Here is an 18,319-nt window from a genome sequence, read left to right as displayed (position 1 = left end):
TCCTTTTCTGTAGATAAAATAGAGTATTTAAGTGATTAAAGATGAGAGATTATTATGTTTGTATTGTATGACTTCTGACTAATAGAGAGCAGTTAAATTTTTTGAGCTATTATGAAGACATTAAAAATAAAATTAGAACTTCTTGTCAGAGCTTTGAACTTAATACTAATTAGTTAAGTAACTCATGGATAAGAGTAATTGAAGCTGACATTAGGCAAATTACGCTCAGAAGTATAGAAGTTATGCTAATAAATAAATGCTGTGCATTCAGGGAAAGGAGAGATCAGTGTGTCAGAAACATGAAGGAAAAGTTCTTGGAGGAGGACTAAGCCTTAAAGATAGAAGAAAGGAAGAAGGAAGGCATTCAGGAAGTATGACTTGAGTAGGTGGAGACGTGGAGGATTGCTACAGTTCCTCCTCTACTTGTAACAAGTAGATGACTTTGATCAGATGAGATAGTTCTGGAGGGGAGATCTCATCAACTGCAGTAATGCCTAGAGCCAGATAGTGGAACATTTGGATGTCACCCTAAGGAGTTTGACTTTATAGTGCAAAAGTCTTATTCTCAAGGTCATGGAGAGAGTTTCTGCAAGGGAAGTTGCAAAAAAATCTTAGCACTTGGGATAAGTATTATATGTAACCTGCAGTCAATTTCAACATTGCCTGTATTTAAGTGTTTTAGGGTGGTTGTGTGTGTTTAGGGAAGGACCAAGGAAACAGTTGAAAAATGGAACTGTAGAAAGTGATGAGAATACCATAGTCATTTAAACAGCATTGTTTTGGTGCTGAAATATAGATCATTAGAACAGACCTGTAACTGATTCATAAATGTATGGGACTGCATGTGACAAAGAATGGCATTTTAAATTATAGAATTATGGACTATTTAATAGTTGAGATTATTTCTAAACTCACACTAAAAGGGAAAAAATCAAAATTCATAGTTTAAATAGCTAAATGTAGACGCTCAGTTCAGTTCAGTTCAGTTCAGTTGCTCAGTCGTGTCCGACTCTTTGCAACCCCATGAATTGCAGCACGCTAGGTCTCCCTGTCCATCACCAACTTCCGGAGTTCACTCAGACTCACGTCCATCGAGTCGGTGATGCCATCCAGCCATCTCATCCTCTGTCGTCCCCTTCTCCTCCTGCCTCCAATCCCTCCCAGCCTCAGAGTCTTTTCCAATGAGTCAGCTCTTCGTATGAGGTGGCCAGAGTACTGGAGTTTCAGCTTTAGCATCATTCCTTCCAAAGAACACCCAGGACTGATCTCCTTTAGAATGGACTGGTTGGATCTCCTTGCAGTCCAAGGGACTCTCAAGAGTCTTCTCCAACACCACAGTTCAAAACCATTAATTCTTCGGCATTCAGCTTTCTTCACAGTCCAACTCTCACATCCATACATGGATCCATACTGGAAAAACCATAGCCTTGACTAGACGGACCTTTGTTGGCAAAGTAATGTCTCTGCTTTTGAATATGCTGTCTAGGTTGGTCATAACTTTCCTTCCAAGGAGTAAGCGTCTTTTACTTTCATGACTGCAGTCACCATCTGCAGTGATTTTGGAGCCCCCAAAAATAAAGTCTGACACTGTTTCCACTGTTTCCCCATCTATTTGCCATGAAGTGATGGGACCGGCTGCCATGATCTTCGTTTTCTGAATGTTGAGCTTTAAGCCGACTTTTTCACTCTCCTCTTTCACTTTCATCAAGAGGCTTTTGAGTTCCTCTTCACTTTCTGCCATAAGGGTGGTGTCATCTGCATAACTGAGGTTATTGATATTTCTCCCGACAATCTTGATTCCAGCTTGTGCTTCTTCCAGTACAGTGTTTCTCATGATGTACTCTGCATAGAAGTTAAATAAGCAGGGTGACAATATACAGCCTTGACATACTCCTTTCCCTATTTGGAACCAGTCTGTTGTTCCATGTCCAGTTCTAACTGTTGCTTCTGACCTGCATATAGGTTTCTCAGGAGGCAGGTCAGGTGGTCTGGTATTCCCATCTCTTTCAGAATTTTCCACAGTTTATTGTGATCCACACAGTCAAAGGCTTTGGCATAGTCAATAAAGCAGAAGTAGATGTTTTTCTGGAACTCTCTTGCTTTTTCCATGATCCAGCGGATGTTGGCAGTTTGATCTCTGGTTCCTCTGCCTTTTCTTTTTTTTTTTTAATTTTATTTTATTTTTAAACTTTACATAACTGTATTAGATTTGCCAAATATCAAAATTAATCCGCCACAGGTTTACATGTGTTCCCCATCCTGAACCCTCCTCCCTCCTCCCTCCCCATTCTGCCTTTTCTAAAACCAGCTTGAACATCTGGAGGTTCACAGTTCACATATTGTTGAAGCCTGGCTTGCAGAATTTTGAGCATTACTTTACTAGCATGTGAGATGAGTGCAATAGTGTGGTAGTTTTAGCATTCTTTGGCATTGTCTTTCTTGGGATTGGAATGAAAACTGACCTTTTCCAGTCCTGTGGCCACTGCTGAGTTTTCCAAATTTGCTGGCATATCGAGTGCAGCACTTTCACAGCATCGTCTTTCAGGATTTGAAAGAGCTCCACTGGAATTCCATCACCTCCACTAGCTTTGTTCGTAGTGATGCTTTCTAAGGCCCACTTGACTTCACATTCCAGGATGTCTGGCTCTAGGTGAGTGATCCCACCATTGTGATTATCTTGATCATGAAGATCTTTTTTGTACAGTTCTTCTGTGTATTCTTGCCACCTCTTCTTAATATCTTCTGCTTCTGTTAGGTCCATACCATTTCTGTCCTTTATCGAGCCCATCTTTGCATGAAATGTTCCCTTGGTATCTCTAATTTTCTTGAAGAGATCTCTAGTCTTTGCCATTCTGTTGTTTTCCTCTATTTCTTTGCATTGATTGCTGAGAAGGCTTTCTTATCTCTTCTTGCTATTCTTTGGAACTCTGCATTCAGATGCTTATATCTTTACTTTTCTTCTTTGCTTTTCGCTTCTCTTCTTTTCACAGCTATTTGTAAGGCCTCCTCAGACAGCCATTTTGCTTTTTTGCATTTCTTTTCCATGGGGATGGTCTTGATCCCTGTCTCCTGTACAATGTCACAAACCTCCATCCATAGTTCATCAGGCACTCTATCAGAACTAGTCCCTTAAATCTATTTCTCACTTCCACTGTATAATCATAAGGGATTTGATTTAGGTCATACCTGAATGGTCTAGTGGTTTTCCCTACTTTCTTCAGTTTAAGTCTGAATTTGGCAATAAGGAGTTCATGGTCTGAGCCACAGTCAGCTCCCCGTCTTGTTTTTGCTGACTGTATAGAGCTTCTCCATCTTTAGCTGCAAAGAATATAATCAGTCTGATTTCGGTGTTGACCATCTGGTGATGTCCATGTGTAGAGTCTTCTCTTGTGTTGTTGGAAGAGGGTGTTTGCTATGAGTAGTGCGTTCTCTTGGCAAAACTCTATTAGCCTTTGCCCTGCTTCATTCCGTACTCCAAGGCCAAATTTGCCTGTTACTCCAGGTGTTTTTTGACTTCCTACTTTTGCATTCCAGTCCCCTATAATGAAAAGGACATCTTTTTTGGGTGTTAAAGGTCTTGTAGGTCTTCATAGCGGAGAAGGCAATGGCACCCCACTCCAGTACTCTTGCCTGGAAAATCCCATGGATGGAGGAGCCTGGTGAGCTGCAGTCCATGGGGTCACTAGGAGTCGAACACGACTGAGCGACTTCACTTTCACTTTTCACTTTCCTGCATTGGAGAAGGAAATGGCAACCCACTCCAGTGTTCTTCCCTGGAGAATCCCAGGGACGAGGGAGCCTGGTGGGCTGCCGTCTACGGGGTCGCACAGGGTCAGACACAACTAAAGCGACTTAGCAGCAGCAGCAGCAGCAGCAGCAGGTCTTCATAGAACCGTTTAACTTCAGCTTCTTCAGTGTTACTGGTTGGGGCATAGACTTGGATTACTGTGATATTGAATAATTTGCCTTGGAAATGAACAGAGATCATTCTGTCATTTTTGAGATTGCATGCAAGTACTGCATTTCAGACTCTTTTGTTGACCATGATGGCTACTCCATTTCTTCTGAGGGATTCCTGCCTGCAGTAGTAGATACAATGGTCATCTAAGTTAAATTTGCCCATTCCAGTCCATTTTAGTTCACTGATTCCTAGGATGTCGACGTTCACTCTTGCCGTCTCCTGTTTGACCACTTCCAATTTGCCTTGATTCATGGACCTAACATTCCAGGTTCCTATGCAATATTGCTCTTTACATTATCGGACCTTGCTTCTATCACCAGTCACATCCACAACTGGGTATTGTTTTTGCTCTGGCTCCATCCCTTCATTCTTTCTGGAGTTATTTCTCCACTAAACAGATGCTAAAATCTGATAAAATATTAGAAATACAGGAAATAATTGACAATTTTGAGAGTGAGAAAGACTTTCTAAAGTAAGGTGTGAAATATAGGTTATAAACAGAGACCCTATTCTCTACCCTCAACATTTTACTACCTAAAATTTAAAAACATATTTGTGATAGAAGCTATTACTTATTTATTTATTTTTGGCTGTGCTGGGTCTTGGTTTTTGCATGGACTTTGTCTAGTTGCTGCAAGCAGGGGCTACACTCTAGTTGGGGTGTGTGGGCTTCTCCTTGCAGTGGCTTCTCTTGTTGCTGACATGGGCTCTTGGGCTTCAGTAGTCGTGGCTCCCAGGCTCTAGAGGCAGTGGTGCATGGGCTGAGTTGCTCCTCAGCGTGTGGGATCTTCCTGACCCAGGGATCAAATCTGTGTCCCCTGCATTAGCAGGCAGATTCTTTACCACTGTGCCACCAAGGAAGCCCTGAAGATACTTTTTTTAACTGAAGCATTCTAAGAAAAAAAGTTAGTAGCAAATGAACTAATTAATGACCCAGTTTTATTTTTTTGCTCATGACATGATGAGAAGTTAAAGATGGTTGTTACCTTTTGGTGAGGTTTTGGCGAAATAGGTACCTTTGTATGTTGGTGAAAGGCCTTCTCTAACAGCCTTATTTAAAGTTCTGATCCCTCCCTACCCCCTACTCTCTGCATTGTTTTCCCCCATTTACTTTATTTTTCTCCACAGTACTTTCTACCAGCTGACTTACTGTATCTGTCTTGTTTATTTCTGTAGGGTTGTTATTGGAACAAAAAGGATGTTTAAAAGTTTTTATTAGTTGGGATCTTGGGTCCTCTTTCCTTTATCCAACAAGGTCTGGTTTCAGGCAGGCATTTTCATATCCTTTTGGGGAGGTGCAAGTTCCAGAACCTTTGAAAAGCAGGATAGAAATAGGTTCCTGAAAGCTGTCTAGATTAACTGTCTTGTCTTTGATCATATTTACAGCGCAGCAGCATTTTGGGGACCTTTGCTCACAGCCCATTGGTTGGCTTACATTGGAATTGTAGACGTGTGGGAGAATAATGCCCCCATTCTTCTCCATGGTATCTAATTCTAGAAGATACAGAAATGGAAATGGTACCTTTTTCATAGTAAAATGTAGCTACTCAGGAATGATGAGGGGCACCATCATATCAGGTAATATTCACTCCAGTTATACTTTATTAGGTGAAATTAATATTGTTGCTGTTATTAGTTTTGACAGCTGCCACCTCAAGTTGTTTTAAAATTGTGTGTTTAGTCTATGTCTGTCCTCTGGATTCAGTCCCCAGCTGCATACTTGATGTTTCAACTTGGATATGATAATAGTTGTCTCAAATTGGTATGTTCCCAACCAATTTACCAATTTTTTTTTTCATCACTTGCTGCTTTTAAAGTCTTTCGGTCTCAATGGTCATTTTTTTCTCGTATTTACTTAGGACAGGAGTCATCCTCATACCTTATATTCACTACATCAGGAAGCCCAGTTGGCTTATCCTTCAAAACACGTGTATAATTTGTCCACTTCTCACTGTCTTTGCTACCAGTCTGGTCCAAACCAGCATCATCTCACCTGGATTACTGTTCTTGCTTTGCAGATGGTCTTCCTGCTTCTGCCTTTGCTCCCTCCCAGTGCTGTCCTCATAGGGCAGTCAGGGTGATCTTCCTATTCCTCTCCTCAAAATTCTCCTGTGACTTTTAATTTCACTCAGGTTAAAGTGAAAAGTCTTAGGATTTGTAAGATCATGCATCATTCATCTCCCACTCCTTATCTCTCTATCCTCATCTGTTCCCACTTTCCTGCTTGGCCACTCCTCTTGAATCGCACAGGCCTCCTTGCTGTTTCTCAGAGATATGGGCTTGGTTCCAACCTTGTACCTACTGTTCATTTTGTCTGAAACACTCTTCCCCCAGTTAACTGCACAGCAATTCACTCACTCATTGAAATCTTTGCGCAAATATATCTTCTCAAGGAAGCTTTCCCTGATTATCCTTTCTGAAATTAAGCCTCTCCAACCGAGCATTTCTGTTTTCTTTTCCCATGCTTTCTCTGTAGTAGGAGTTACACCATCGAACACACTGCGTATCCTATCAGTTTATGTTGTTTATCGGATGACTCTGGTGTGAAAGATGAAATGCATAGGAAAATTGAGATGAGTTTAATTCAGACTGTTGCAGTAGCGAGAAAGTTCATTAATGAGGAATATCTCATAAAACCAAGGAATTTTATGGAGGCAAGTGAAATAAGGGGCTCAGGATGGATGGAAGTCTAACCTGGGGTTTTTTGAGGGCAGATTGGTCCTTTGCAAGTTAGCTGTTTGTCAGAACACAAAACAGGATGGGAACATTTCTCAACCTTCCTTGCTTTCCTGGAGCACAGGCTCAGATAGTTTTACTGATAGAATTTAAGCTCCAGGAAGGCAAGACTCTTATTTGCTTTATACATTAATATATTTTCAGTATCTCGCATGTGCTAAGAACTGAATAAATATTGAATGAGCAGATGGATAAAGGAATGAATTTAAAATGGTACCAACTATAGGCCCATCTGCTGGAGAGTGTGATTACACTAGTGTAGTATAATCCTTCTACCTTAAGAAGCTTCATAAAGGAGAGGTGAGAATTCGTGTAATAAATGTACATCCTAATATGCCTAGTATGTGCTATATTCTATATTGAAACCACATATTTGTAATGCTTAGTGCCAGATTCTCTTCCATAGAGTTCTACAAATCTTTCACTCTGTGAAGAAATGTTCCATAGGATTTCTTATGAAGTGAAAGTTACTTTCAGTAATTTGTTCTGGAGGATCTTATTATAAAGGAGTTTGGAGACTTTTGTCTTGAAGGCAGTGGAGACCAATTTTAAGTGATTGACTGACTAAGTGATCAGATTTGTGTTGTAGGATAAACATAGTAGGGGCAGCCTTGGGAAGGAGTAACCAGAGAGGAATTTGAAACTGTAAGCAGAGATCTGTTAGAGAATTGTCACTATAATTGAAATGAGAAATGATGAAGTTGGATTAGGAAGTGCATAAGGATTTAGACTTGGGTCAAGGCAAAGTTTTAGTTGTTTCAAATGTGCTGTGCTTAGAAGCTCAGTTGTGTCCGACTCGGCGACCCCATGGACTGTAGCCTGCCAGGCTCCTCTGTCCATGGGGATTCTCCAGGCAAGAATACTGGAGTGGGTTGTCATGCCCTCCTTCACGGGATCTTCCCAACCCAGGAATCGAACTCAGGTCTCCCTCATTGCAGGTGGTTTCTTTACCATCTGAACCACCCGGGAAGCCCATTTCAAGTGTAATTATCCTTAAATCTAGGATTTTTGACCTGATGTTTGGTGGATTTTGCTTATCACCATATTATTTTTGGTTAATGCTCTTCTCTGAGATAGAAACAGGAAGAGCAGCAGGAAGATGATCTTAGTCTTGTAGATGCTGAGAAACCTACAAACAGTCATCCAAAAAGCACTGGGAAAATCCGTAGCTGGAGATAGGGATAAGAAACTACCCTGAGGAATAAAAGGAAGCCTGAGTCTGGAACTTCCCTGGTGGCTCAGATGGTAAAAGCATCTGCCTACAATGCAGGAGACCCCGGTTTGATCCCTGGATTGGAAAGATTCCCCTGGAGAAGGAAATGGCAACCCACTCCAGTACTCTTACCTGGAAAATCCCATGGACAGAGGAGCCTGGTAGCCTACAGTCCATGGGGTTGCAAAAAGTCGGACACGACTAAGCGACTTCGCTTTCACTTGAGTCTGGAAAAGGGCTCCAAGTTTATCATCTTCATAAAGTATATCCTTAGCTTTATAGCTTTAAGTTATTATTAGTAAGCCCCTCGAAGTGGAACAGGGAATGGGGTCAGGAAATGGTTCACAAAGTGATGCCTTAGCTGAGATAGAAGAGTGGGCACCAGAGTTTAGGTGGAAGTTAGGGGGTGAGGAACTGAGATCAGAATATGCAGAGTGCCTGAGTTAAGAGAAAGCTAAGTTTTTTAGGTTACTTGAAAAGGTTAAGGGAAAAAAGAAGGAATGAAGAGTGGATGAAGTGCTAGAGACAAAACACTTGATATTTAAGGCCTGTGAGCATTATCTTTAAGACTATGAAAATCTTAACATTTTTAAGGAATGACAAAATACCGTTTTAAGCAGATAACTCTGTAATGAGGAGGTTCAAATGCAATGGCAGTGTCCGTGAAAAAAGATGCAGAACTTGAGAGTTGTGAGTGAAGTTTTACTTGAGACAAAATGAGGACTGCAGCCTGAGAGACAGCACCTCAGATAGCTTTGAGAGACTGCTCCAAAGAGATAGTTGGGGAAGGTTGATATGTAAGGCTTTGGTGAAGGGGAGTTCAGTGCAATCAAGCCCTTACTTTACTAATCTAAAGACCTATTCCACCAGATTCCCTGGAGCACAGAGTGCTTCACTCCATCCTGAATGGCCTCAGAGGGTGTTTAATGTTAACAGCTACGACAGCACAGGGTTCAGTCTCCACAAAGGCAGATGGCAAACTCCGTTGTTGTTCAGTTGTTGGTGGACGCTCTTGGCAACTGCCAGTTTGTAGTTGATAGAGGCTTTCAGAGTCAGTGTGTCTAGAATGGGGCTTAGACATATACTTTCTAAAATTTTAGTGCATGCAAATTTTTGAAAACATCTGAATTAAGAGCGTTCTTTAATAGGGCTGTGATTTTTGCTTCTCCAGACTCTTGGAGTTATGGCCAGTAGGGAATCTTTTTTTCCTCATTTGGGCTAGATGTCAAGCTTGTTCTTTCTCCAGGGCAAGTAAATAGAATTAAACAGGGATCTAATTAAAGTGGGCTCCTAGATTTGAGAAATTTAAATATGATAAAAAGTGTCAGTTTAGCAATGTATGTAACTTTCTTTTGAAATCTTGTCTTTATCTTCAGAGCAATTAGAATTATTGATTGGTAAACAAATAACTCTCTGGGGACTATCTGTTTAAATGAACTGTTTAAATGGAAATGACCTAGATAAGGGTAAGAGATACATACACATTAAATATCCCTGACAGGAAAGCCTGGTGTGCTGCAGTCCATGGGGTTGCAGAGTCCAACATGACTGAGTGACTGAACTGACTGACTGAACAGGTCTGGTGTTCCTGCAGTTTTAGAAGGTTGCCTGTGTGCAAGCCAAGATGTGCACTGGGAAATGTTGAGGGGTGAGATGGAACAGCAGTGAGAATATGGGCTACTATGCTTAGTTGTTCAGTCATGTCCCAACTCTTTGCAAGGCCATGGACTGTAGCCTGCCAGGCACCTCTGTCCATAGGGGTTCTCCAGGCAAGGATATTGGAGTGGCCTGCCATGCCCTCCTCCAGGGGATCTTCCCAACCCAGGGATCGAATCCAGGTCTCCCATGTTAACAGGCAGATTCTCTACTGTTTGAGCCACCAGGGAAGCCCAAGAATACTGGAGTGGGTAGCCTATCCCTTCTCCAGGGCATCTTCCCAACCCAGGAATCGAACTGGGGTCTCTTGCATTGCAGGTGGATTCTTTACCAGCTGAGCTTCCAGGGAAGCCCGTGGGCTACTCAGTTCAGTTCCATCGCTCAGTTGTGTCTGACTTTGCAACCCCATGAACTGTAGCATGCCAGGCTTCCCTGTCCATTACCAACTCCTGAAGCCTCCTCAGACTCATGTCCATCGCGTCAGTGATGACATCCAACCCTCTCATCCTCTGTCGTCCCCTTCTCCTACCTTCAATCTTTCCCAGCATCAGGGTCTTTTCCAGTGAGTCTGTTCTTCACATCAGGTGGCCAGAGTATTGGAGTTTCAGCTTCAGCATCAGTCCTTCCAGTGAATATTCAGGACTGATTTCCTTTAGGGTTGACTGGTTGGATCTTCTTGCAGTCCAAGGGACTCTCAAGAGTCTTCTCCAACACCACAGTTAAAAAGCACTCAGCTTTCTCTATAGTCCAGCTCTCACATCCATACAGGACTACTGGAAAAACCATAGCTATTTGAGGAGGTTCAGAAGTGGGGATTTGCAAAGGGAAGAGGGGCTTTCACATGGTGAAGAATGAATGCCTTTTTAGGCTTCAGCCAGTTAATCTCAAAGCCCTACCTACTTGTTGTTCTGTGTAGAATGGTTTTTCCAAATAGTCAGTTAAACCAAAATATCCTATATGTTCTCCCTTCTGTGGTTGGTTATTCAGTTCTTTAAAAATCTTTCAACTTTGTCTTCTCAAATCTCTAACTCCTCCTCATCTTCTTTACCCTTTCCCCCTTTGTCAATACTGGTTGAATTTAGGTGCTCATCTTTTCCATGGAATATTGCATTGATTCTTTCTATCCCACAGGTCATTTTTTTCTGCCTTTGTTTCCGTAGTGCTTTCCTCATTATCTCTTGGGAAATTTTTCCATGTCATTTTGTTGTTGTTAATGAGGAACTAGACCTTAATTTTTTTGTGATATCTCTCAATTTAAAAATTTTTGCTATTCAGTTAAAAAACATGCCGCCTAGCGTGACTGAAGCGACTTAGCAGCAGCAGCAGCAGCATGTCTAAAAACCTTACAACCTCATTTATAAAGCCTGCTTTAACCATTCTTTCTTCCAGCTAAGTTAACTACTCAGTCTTTGTGCAGTCTCATGTTAACCTGTAACTTTTAAGCTGTTATAAAACAATTCACATACAAATAGTAACATCAGAAAGTTGTTTTAAACTTGTGAAAACTGGTTCAATGAGAAATTGGGCTTTATGTAGTCAATCTAATAAGGAATGCTGAAATAAAATTGCTAAAATATAAAATAGGTTAATAGCCTATAGGGATTTATACTGAGCCTTTGGGGGATAGTATTTTCTACTAGACAGAAAACATGTATTTCACTCTAATAGTTTTTTTGTTTGTTTATTTTACAGTTACCTTTAAATTTAGAAACTGCCTAGGCCCTAATTAGTTGTAAATGAAACAATTAGTTTACTTCAGGTAAACTTACTGTAAAACATTCTGTCTAGTGTGATATTAAAAGTCACACAATTATCTTTATGTCTTATTCTAGATTTTGAATAATTTGTCTGAAAACACTTATTTTGTAGTATTAGTGACTAGCCACCTCTCCATATCTTCTCTTTTTAAAATATTAATTTATAAGAGTTTTCAGAATCACTGATGAATGGTTCAAGTCTGTATTTTTTGCCCAGTTCTCATTTGTGCCTTAGTTCTGTATTATCTACAGTAGAGTTCCATTAAAACACTAACCATCAACTTGGATATAATGGATTCCCAGGATATGTGCAATAACAGAAACATTTATAAGATATGTGTAATGATAGCACTTTAATGAGCTTAGTTTTGAAATTTAAGTAGGAGTTTAGATAGCAAGGGAAGAATAAACCAGGTAAAGTGACCAGTGTGTTCTGATTTAGGACTTGAGTTTGTCTAGTCCTGGCAAGACAAGGAAATCCTCCTGAGCCAAAATAGTTAGATGGTCATATTGTGGAATGAAGGGGCAAGCTGGATCTGAAAGAAAATGTAGGATTCGGTCAGGCAGAGAAACAAAGGTGAGGAAGAACAATCTGACTGTGAGGAAGTCAACTGTTGAGAGAATGATGAATGGGGAACAGTCAGCTAGAGTAAAAGCCTATGTTATTGCCAATTTTCACAACTCTCTGATCCACTTTTGGTCTTTTTCTTCTCATGTTTTAATCTAACTGAAGCATTACCAGCATGGTTATTTTCTTAAAAAGCATTTGATCGTCTTCCTTCCCTGCTTGAAAATATGAACTGCTTCATGATTGATGACAACACAGTAGACTTCATTTTGCTTGGCCTTTTAACTCTTCCAGTTTCCCTATGTGGTTTCCTCAGCCATGATTTTCACAGTGTACAGTTCATTGAAAACATAGACTTGACTCTAGCTGACTGTCCCCTAGAATGATGGATTCATCATTCTCTCAACACTTGACTTCCTCACAGTCCGATTTTTCTTCCTCAACTTTGTTTCTCTGCCTGACCAAATCCTACATTTTCTTTCAGATCCAGCTTGCCTCTTCATTCCACAATGCGACCATCTGACTATTTTGGCTCAGGGGAATCTAAGTTTGGTTGTATTTGTTCATATTGATATGCAAACTTGTCTTGTCTGGTAAATCTATGGGTGGGTTGTCTCAGTTTCACCTGGGAGATAGTAAACCAGTCACATACTGTGTTGCCTATAGAATTTTTTAGAATGTTTTCCACATATCAATATGTTTTTGTATTTGTAGACCCGAAAAATGTCTGAGAACTCCAGTGACAGTGATTCATCTTGTGGTTGGACTGTCATCAATCATGAGGTATGTATTTAATATTTTTTGTACGGCAGCTTGTAGTATTATAGTGTTAATAATGATGTAAACTGGGTTCTTTGAAGGCTATTAGTTTTTTACATTTAAGCATAAGATTCCACTGATCTGTAGCTTGGACATTTTCCCTCCTACATTACACTCACTGCTGAAAACTCTTTATGAGGCAGCATCTTAATGTACATTGGTTTCCTCAACTTTGAGACAGTAGGCAGATACTTATTGAGGGCCTATTGGTCAGTCAGGCCTTGTGCTTTACTTATGTTCTCATATAATTTTAAGCAACCCTCTGTGGCATTAGATTTTCATTCTCATTTCATAGTTGAGAAAACCGAAGCTTAGAGAGATTTAGTACTTTGGCCAAGATTATACAGCTAGAAAACATCAGCAAGTGCATTTAAACAGGCCAGAAAGAAGCATGAAGAACACGTGTTCCACCTGTGTTGTGTTCTGTTACATTGTTACCATTGCAGAACATCACAGGAAAAAAGACTATGACTAGAACTCTGTCACAAAGTGAATTTTATTACAGAAGTATGATGTTATGTGACAGTATATAGTAAATATTAATTTATTCTCTCACACTGGTAATATATATTAATTACAGAAAAAAAATAATAAAATAGTGATAAATAGAAGCAAAAGGGTAAAAATTATTTATACCTATATAATGTGTTAATGGATTTATCTATAGTTTTCATGTTTTTTTCCAGCCTCTTAGGCTTCACTTATTTTCCTGCATCAATAAAAATTTTAAATGGTATTTTTTTACAATTTCCCTGATAATTTAATGTTTAGACAATTGGTTAGTCATGTCTTTTAGACAACAACATTAACCAGACTTTCTGCAAGAAAGTTTTAACATTCCTTAGCAGCTGTACTAGTTAAAATTGAGTGGTTTCTTTTGTTTTTTCTTTTATTTTTTTTTAATAAATGACTTTTCTATTTTGAATATGTTTCTCCAAAGCTTAGATCAAGTCTCATAGCAACAATTACTCCTTCAAGGATAATTAACAGTGTAGGAGCAAGGCAGTTGTGGGAATCTTCAGTGTGATGTAAGAGAGCAAACCTCTCTGGCGTGTAGCCAAGTGTGCCATTTGGGTGTTCTGTAGTAGAGATACCTTGTCACAGAGTTGATTATATTTGTACCTTTATCCCTCTTCCCTCCATATCTTGTTCTCAGGTTCTGCTCTTTCTTGCTAATGTCTCTTATGTGTATTTCCTTTATTTTTTTTACCATTGCTACCTTTCTGGCCAAGGCTAGGACTGGTCTCCCCAGTGGCTCAAAATTCAACCCAAACCTTGTGTCTGTTACTACTGTTCTTCTGCCACTTTAGCAAGCCCAAAGTCTTACATTCAGAATTCTCTTTAGGATTCAACTCAAAGTCACTCCTTTAATGAAGTCTCTTAGTTATGTTGAGTTACATATTTCAGGAGAACTCAGACCTTTTGATTTCATGATCAGTAAACTATAGGGTTGAGAGAGGGATCTGGAGAGAGACTGAGTCATTTTTGGATAACTTATTTTGCTAATTAAGATGAGAAAAAAAATCTGTTAAGATCCACTTTTATTAAAGAAAAGACAATCTGACATCAAAGTAAAAACCTTGGAAGAATAAAGAAGAGTCTACTTTTACAGAGAACGTTTACTCTATTAGTGTAACGGTGGTGGTGGTTTAGTCGCTGAGTCGTGTCTGACTCTTGAGACCCTATGGACTATAGCCTGCCATATTAATCTAATAGATTAATTTTAATGCTTGCCCTTAAAAATTTTTAGTCAGATGTTGTAATAAGTAGTTATTAATATATACTTGTGGCTGTTTCTCTGAATAGGCTTTAAATCTGAATTTTAGATTTCAGTTTTTTATACTCTGTGACACCTAGCAAAATGCCTTGGCTAGAGTAGTTCCATAAATGTTGAGTAGAAGCAAATTATAGAAATAGCTAAATGTAGAAATCCTCTGGGATTCAGATTGACTCTTGGGTTTATAGTGTGGTTAGAGTGTTTGACTTCTGGACTGACTCCTTTCAGAGTCTAAACCTGTGGCTCCCTTCTGCTGTTTCCCTGCTGTAGGTTTTATGGACTAAATTGAACAAAAGCAATAGATACTGTTCCCTTTGGAGTAAAGCAGCATCTGGGACTTGTAATAATGGAAGCATTTACAGGTAGTCAAATCTAGCTTTGGGTAGCTGATAGACAATTAACTGATGATCACTTTTTCTCTAGGGGTCTGATATCGAGATGGTGAGTTCTGAACATGGTGCAGCTAGTGACAGCTGTGAGCCTGCTCCAGAAAGTGCATCTTTATCACAGGAGGAGCTGCAAGAATTGCAGGTAGAGCAGGGAGGTAAGTGTAAAGAAGTCTGATGTTTTTGTTTTTCTTGATAGGATATGTGAGCAACATGAATCTTGCCTTCTTTCTAGGTGGGCAGCCTTTCTGGCTAGTCTAAACCAGCAGATCCCTGAAAGACTAGTGTGATGCGGTGGGCAGGCCTAAAGAACCCAGTAGCACCAACCTGCCCAGGGGCCTTATTTGTAGCTATAGTGGGCTTCAGTATGAATGCTTGATACTGCTAGTGTAATCGGTAACTAAATATTATTCATCTTGATTAAGACTGTTGATACACAGAATTATTTATTCATCAGAAGGGGTTTACTCAACTCTTCTACAGTTACCACACTTCAGAGTACCTTTGGTTATAGGTAGTGAATGGTGTTTAACTACTGTATTGCATTGATGTTATATATTCTTCTATGGGATTTGATGCCCACATTAATTATATAGAGAATTAAACCCAAATAGTTAATGCAGCTTAATGTTTAAATTACTTCTTAAAGTTTTTTTAAAAATTGCATTAAAATGTAAACAGGGCATTTCTCCGTCAGGAGAATTAAAGTGGATGTGTTAAGGCCAGAAAAATAAAAGATTTATGCCTGTTAATCTTATTTTGAGCCCATGTGTTGATTGCTGTTCTCATTTGAGCAGTGATTTTCATCTTTCATGGGTCAGATTTTGAGAATCTGAAAGCTATGCATGGTCTCTTCAAAGAAATGCATATCTTTAGATATGTGTTATAAAAATTTTTTTTTCATACTTCCTCAGGGGTCCTTGGACCCAAGACCAACTTTGTTGAGGAGTCTTATCTCCAAATTAATATTCTGTTGGGGCTATATTACATGCACAAATAGTGGTTTCTTTTTTTTTGTTGTTCTTTTGTTATTTTGGAGGAGTTAGATAATGAAAAATACACATGTATGATAGAAAAGCAAAGGATGACCAAAAATTCAAAGCCATCTATAATTCTTTTGATTCTGAAGATAATGTTATACCAACAATGCATGTGCTTTGCTATGCATAAAACCTGGTGCTTATTATGTACTGTTTTTGTTTTTAGCTTCTATTAAAAATTTACAGCCTTTTTGATTAAAAATATGACAAACTAATTTGTATATTTTTTTTCTTATAAGTTTCTTATAAAATATATCTGTTGTGGTGACATTATTTAGTTTTTCTGTATTCGAGTCATTGTTTTTTATAGTCCATTTTTTATTATAAAGAATTTGTAATTTGAAGCCATAGTTTTGATCCTTGTGTTACCAGGCATTGACAGTCATTACAATAGTGGTACATTTAGGAATTTTGAATAAACTTAAGAATTCAGGAAATGTGCTCTCACTGATCTGAGAATGAGTTTTCCATATTAACAGGTTTTTATAAACACCTTGGCTTAAGTACTTTGGAATTGTAAAGTAGAGATTGTTTATTCAGAGTTTATAGTTTTTGTAAATTTTTAAATGAGTTCAGTTCACTAAAATTATCTCAACAATTTCCAGTAGTTATATTTGAAATGCAGAGATCTTTTTAACAACAATAGAGTGATTGTTATAATTGCACGTAGCTTTTCATTGCATCCACTTTAAAAATGAGGAATAGATTTTATTTACCCATATTATATGCAGACTATAAAAAGTTGATGAAATATAATTAAATTGACCTTTGCTTTATGTCAGAGAGCAGCCAAAATGGCACAGTGTTACTGGGAGGAGGTGCTTACCCTGCTTTGGAGGAAATGAAGTCAGCACTCGAGGTAACCTTGTGTTTTACTCTGGATATTTGATAAACAGTAATTCTTAGAGAATACTAATTAAAGCTGCCATTTCTGTTTGTGAATTTTGTCTATAAATAGCTTTTGTTGAAAAATTTGGATTTGCAGGTTGGTCACTTTTAAATTTAAAGTTAGCTTCCATTTTAATGCCTAATTAAGTGAAGTAAATCGAAGTCGCTCAGTTGTGTCCGACTCTTTGCTGTAGCCTACCAGGAATTTTCTGTGGAATTTTCCAGGCAAGAGTACTGGAGTGGGTTGCCATTTCCTTCTCCAGGGGATCTTCCCAACCCAGGGATTGAACCTGGGTCTCCCACATTGCAGGTAGATACTTTACCATTTGAGCCACCAGGGAAGCACACTATTAATTAAGTGAAGTATCTTTTAATTTAGAAAAGTGATTTCTTGGTTATGTGTTAAAGATTTATTCTTTTAACATCTAATATTTTCTTTGGAAATATATTACATTCTTGAATTATATTGAGAAATTAAGGGTTCATATGTAAAATGAGAGTTAATTTTCAAACTTGAGAACAAACTAAATCTTGTCCTTTGGCATTTTACTTGACTTCTGCGTACCTATGGCTGATTCTTGTTGATGTTCGACAGGAAACCACAGAATTCTGTAAAGCAGTTATCCTTCAATTAAAAAAATAAAGTGGCAAAAAACCCCACACTCTTAAGTGCAGTTGTGTATCAAATATAATACTGTATTGATCAAATGTAATAAAGTAACAATAATTGCTCAAAAAAAACTAAATAGCTGGATGATCTTTACATGTTATAGCTGTTGAAGTTTATTAGAAAATTTAATCAATCTTTTATGGATTTCCTGACCATATAAATAAACCCATATTTATTTATTACAACCCAAATAAACCCATAGTACTGGTGAGAAATGAATCCTCTCCTTTTTGTGGACTTTGGGTTTGAAAGATGGATTTGTTTCTCAACTCCTGCAGGAATGAATGGTGGGCAAGCAGTTTGATTTAATTCTGAGAGAGAGTTGCTGTCAGGTTTGATGGTGTTTTCATACTGAAAGATGAGTCTACTCTTGAGTACTCCTTTCCTACTGAGCAGGACTTATTTTAAACCCAATCATCGTGCTACTTAAGTATACTTAGGAAATGTAAGGGCCATATGTATTTGTTGAATATGTCTCTAAAATTATGATTCTAATTCTAAAGGGAGAGGAAGAAAAGTTACCTGATGACAATCTCTATTTTGGAACTGTCAGTGATGATTCTGATATTGTTACACTTGAGCCACCTAAGTTAGAAGACATTGGAAATCAAGAAGAAGCAATAATTGTTAAAGAAGCAGAGAGTCCAGAAGACTTTAATAACATGGGCTCTTCCTCTAGCAGCCAGTACACGTTTTGTCAGCCAGAAACGGGTAAGATCTACATAGCGAATACACTATGGAGGCTTAGGACTCCTGTGATGACATTGTATGTAATGGCTGGTTTTCTGACCCTAAATATCAAAGTTATGAATATATTTGGGTAAAATGCAAGAAAAATTTTTGTAAAA

At 38.8% G+C, this 18,319-nt stretch overlaps 1 protein-coding gene across 7 annotated transcripts in view; it reads left to right on the top strand.

The window, feature by feature from the left end:
• Positions 1-18,319, top strand: part of CCPG1 (cell cycle progression 1) — a 41,778-nt gene that overhangs the window by 7,162 nt on the left and 16,297 nt on the right. For all 7 annotated transcript variants that reach the window (XM_006074933.4, XM_044925031.2, XM_006074931.4 and 4 more), the window contains exons 2-5: positions 12,606-12,674; positions 14,911-15,031; positions 16,696-16,772; positions 17,975-18,182. In XM_006074933.4, coding sequence (XP_006074995.1) covers positions 12,615-12,674; positions 14,911-15,031; positions 16,696-16,772; positions 17,975-18,182 — 466 coding nt within the window. In that variant the 5' untranslated portion in view covers positions 12,606-12,614. The remainder of the gene's footprint in view (positions 1-12,605; positions 12,675-14,910; positions 15,032-16,695; positions 16,773-17,974; positions 18,183-18,319) is intronic.

Source organism: Bubalus bubalis, chromosome 11, assembly GCF_019923935.1.
Source record: "Bubalus bubalis isolate 160015118507 breed Murrah chromosome 11, NDDB_SH_1, whole genome shotgun sequence".
In the NCBI taxonomy this organism is placed as follows: Eukaryota; Metazoa; Chordata; class Mammalia; order Artiodactyla; family Bovidae; genus Bubalus; species Bubalus bubalis.
This window is presented reverse-complemented; position numbering and strand designations above follow the sequence as displayed.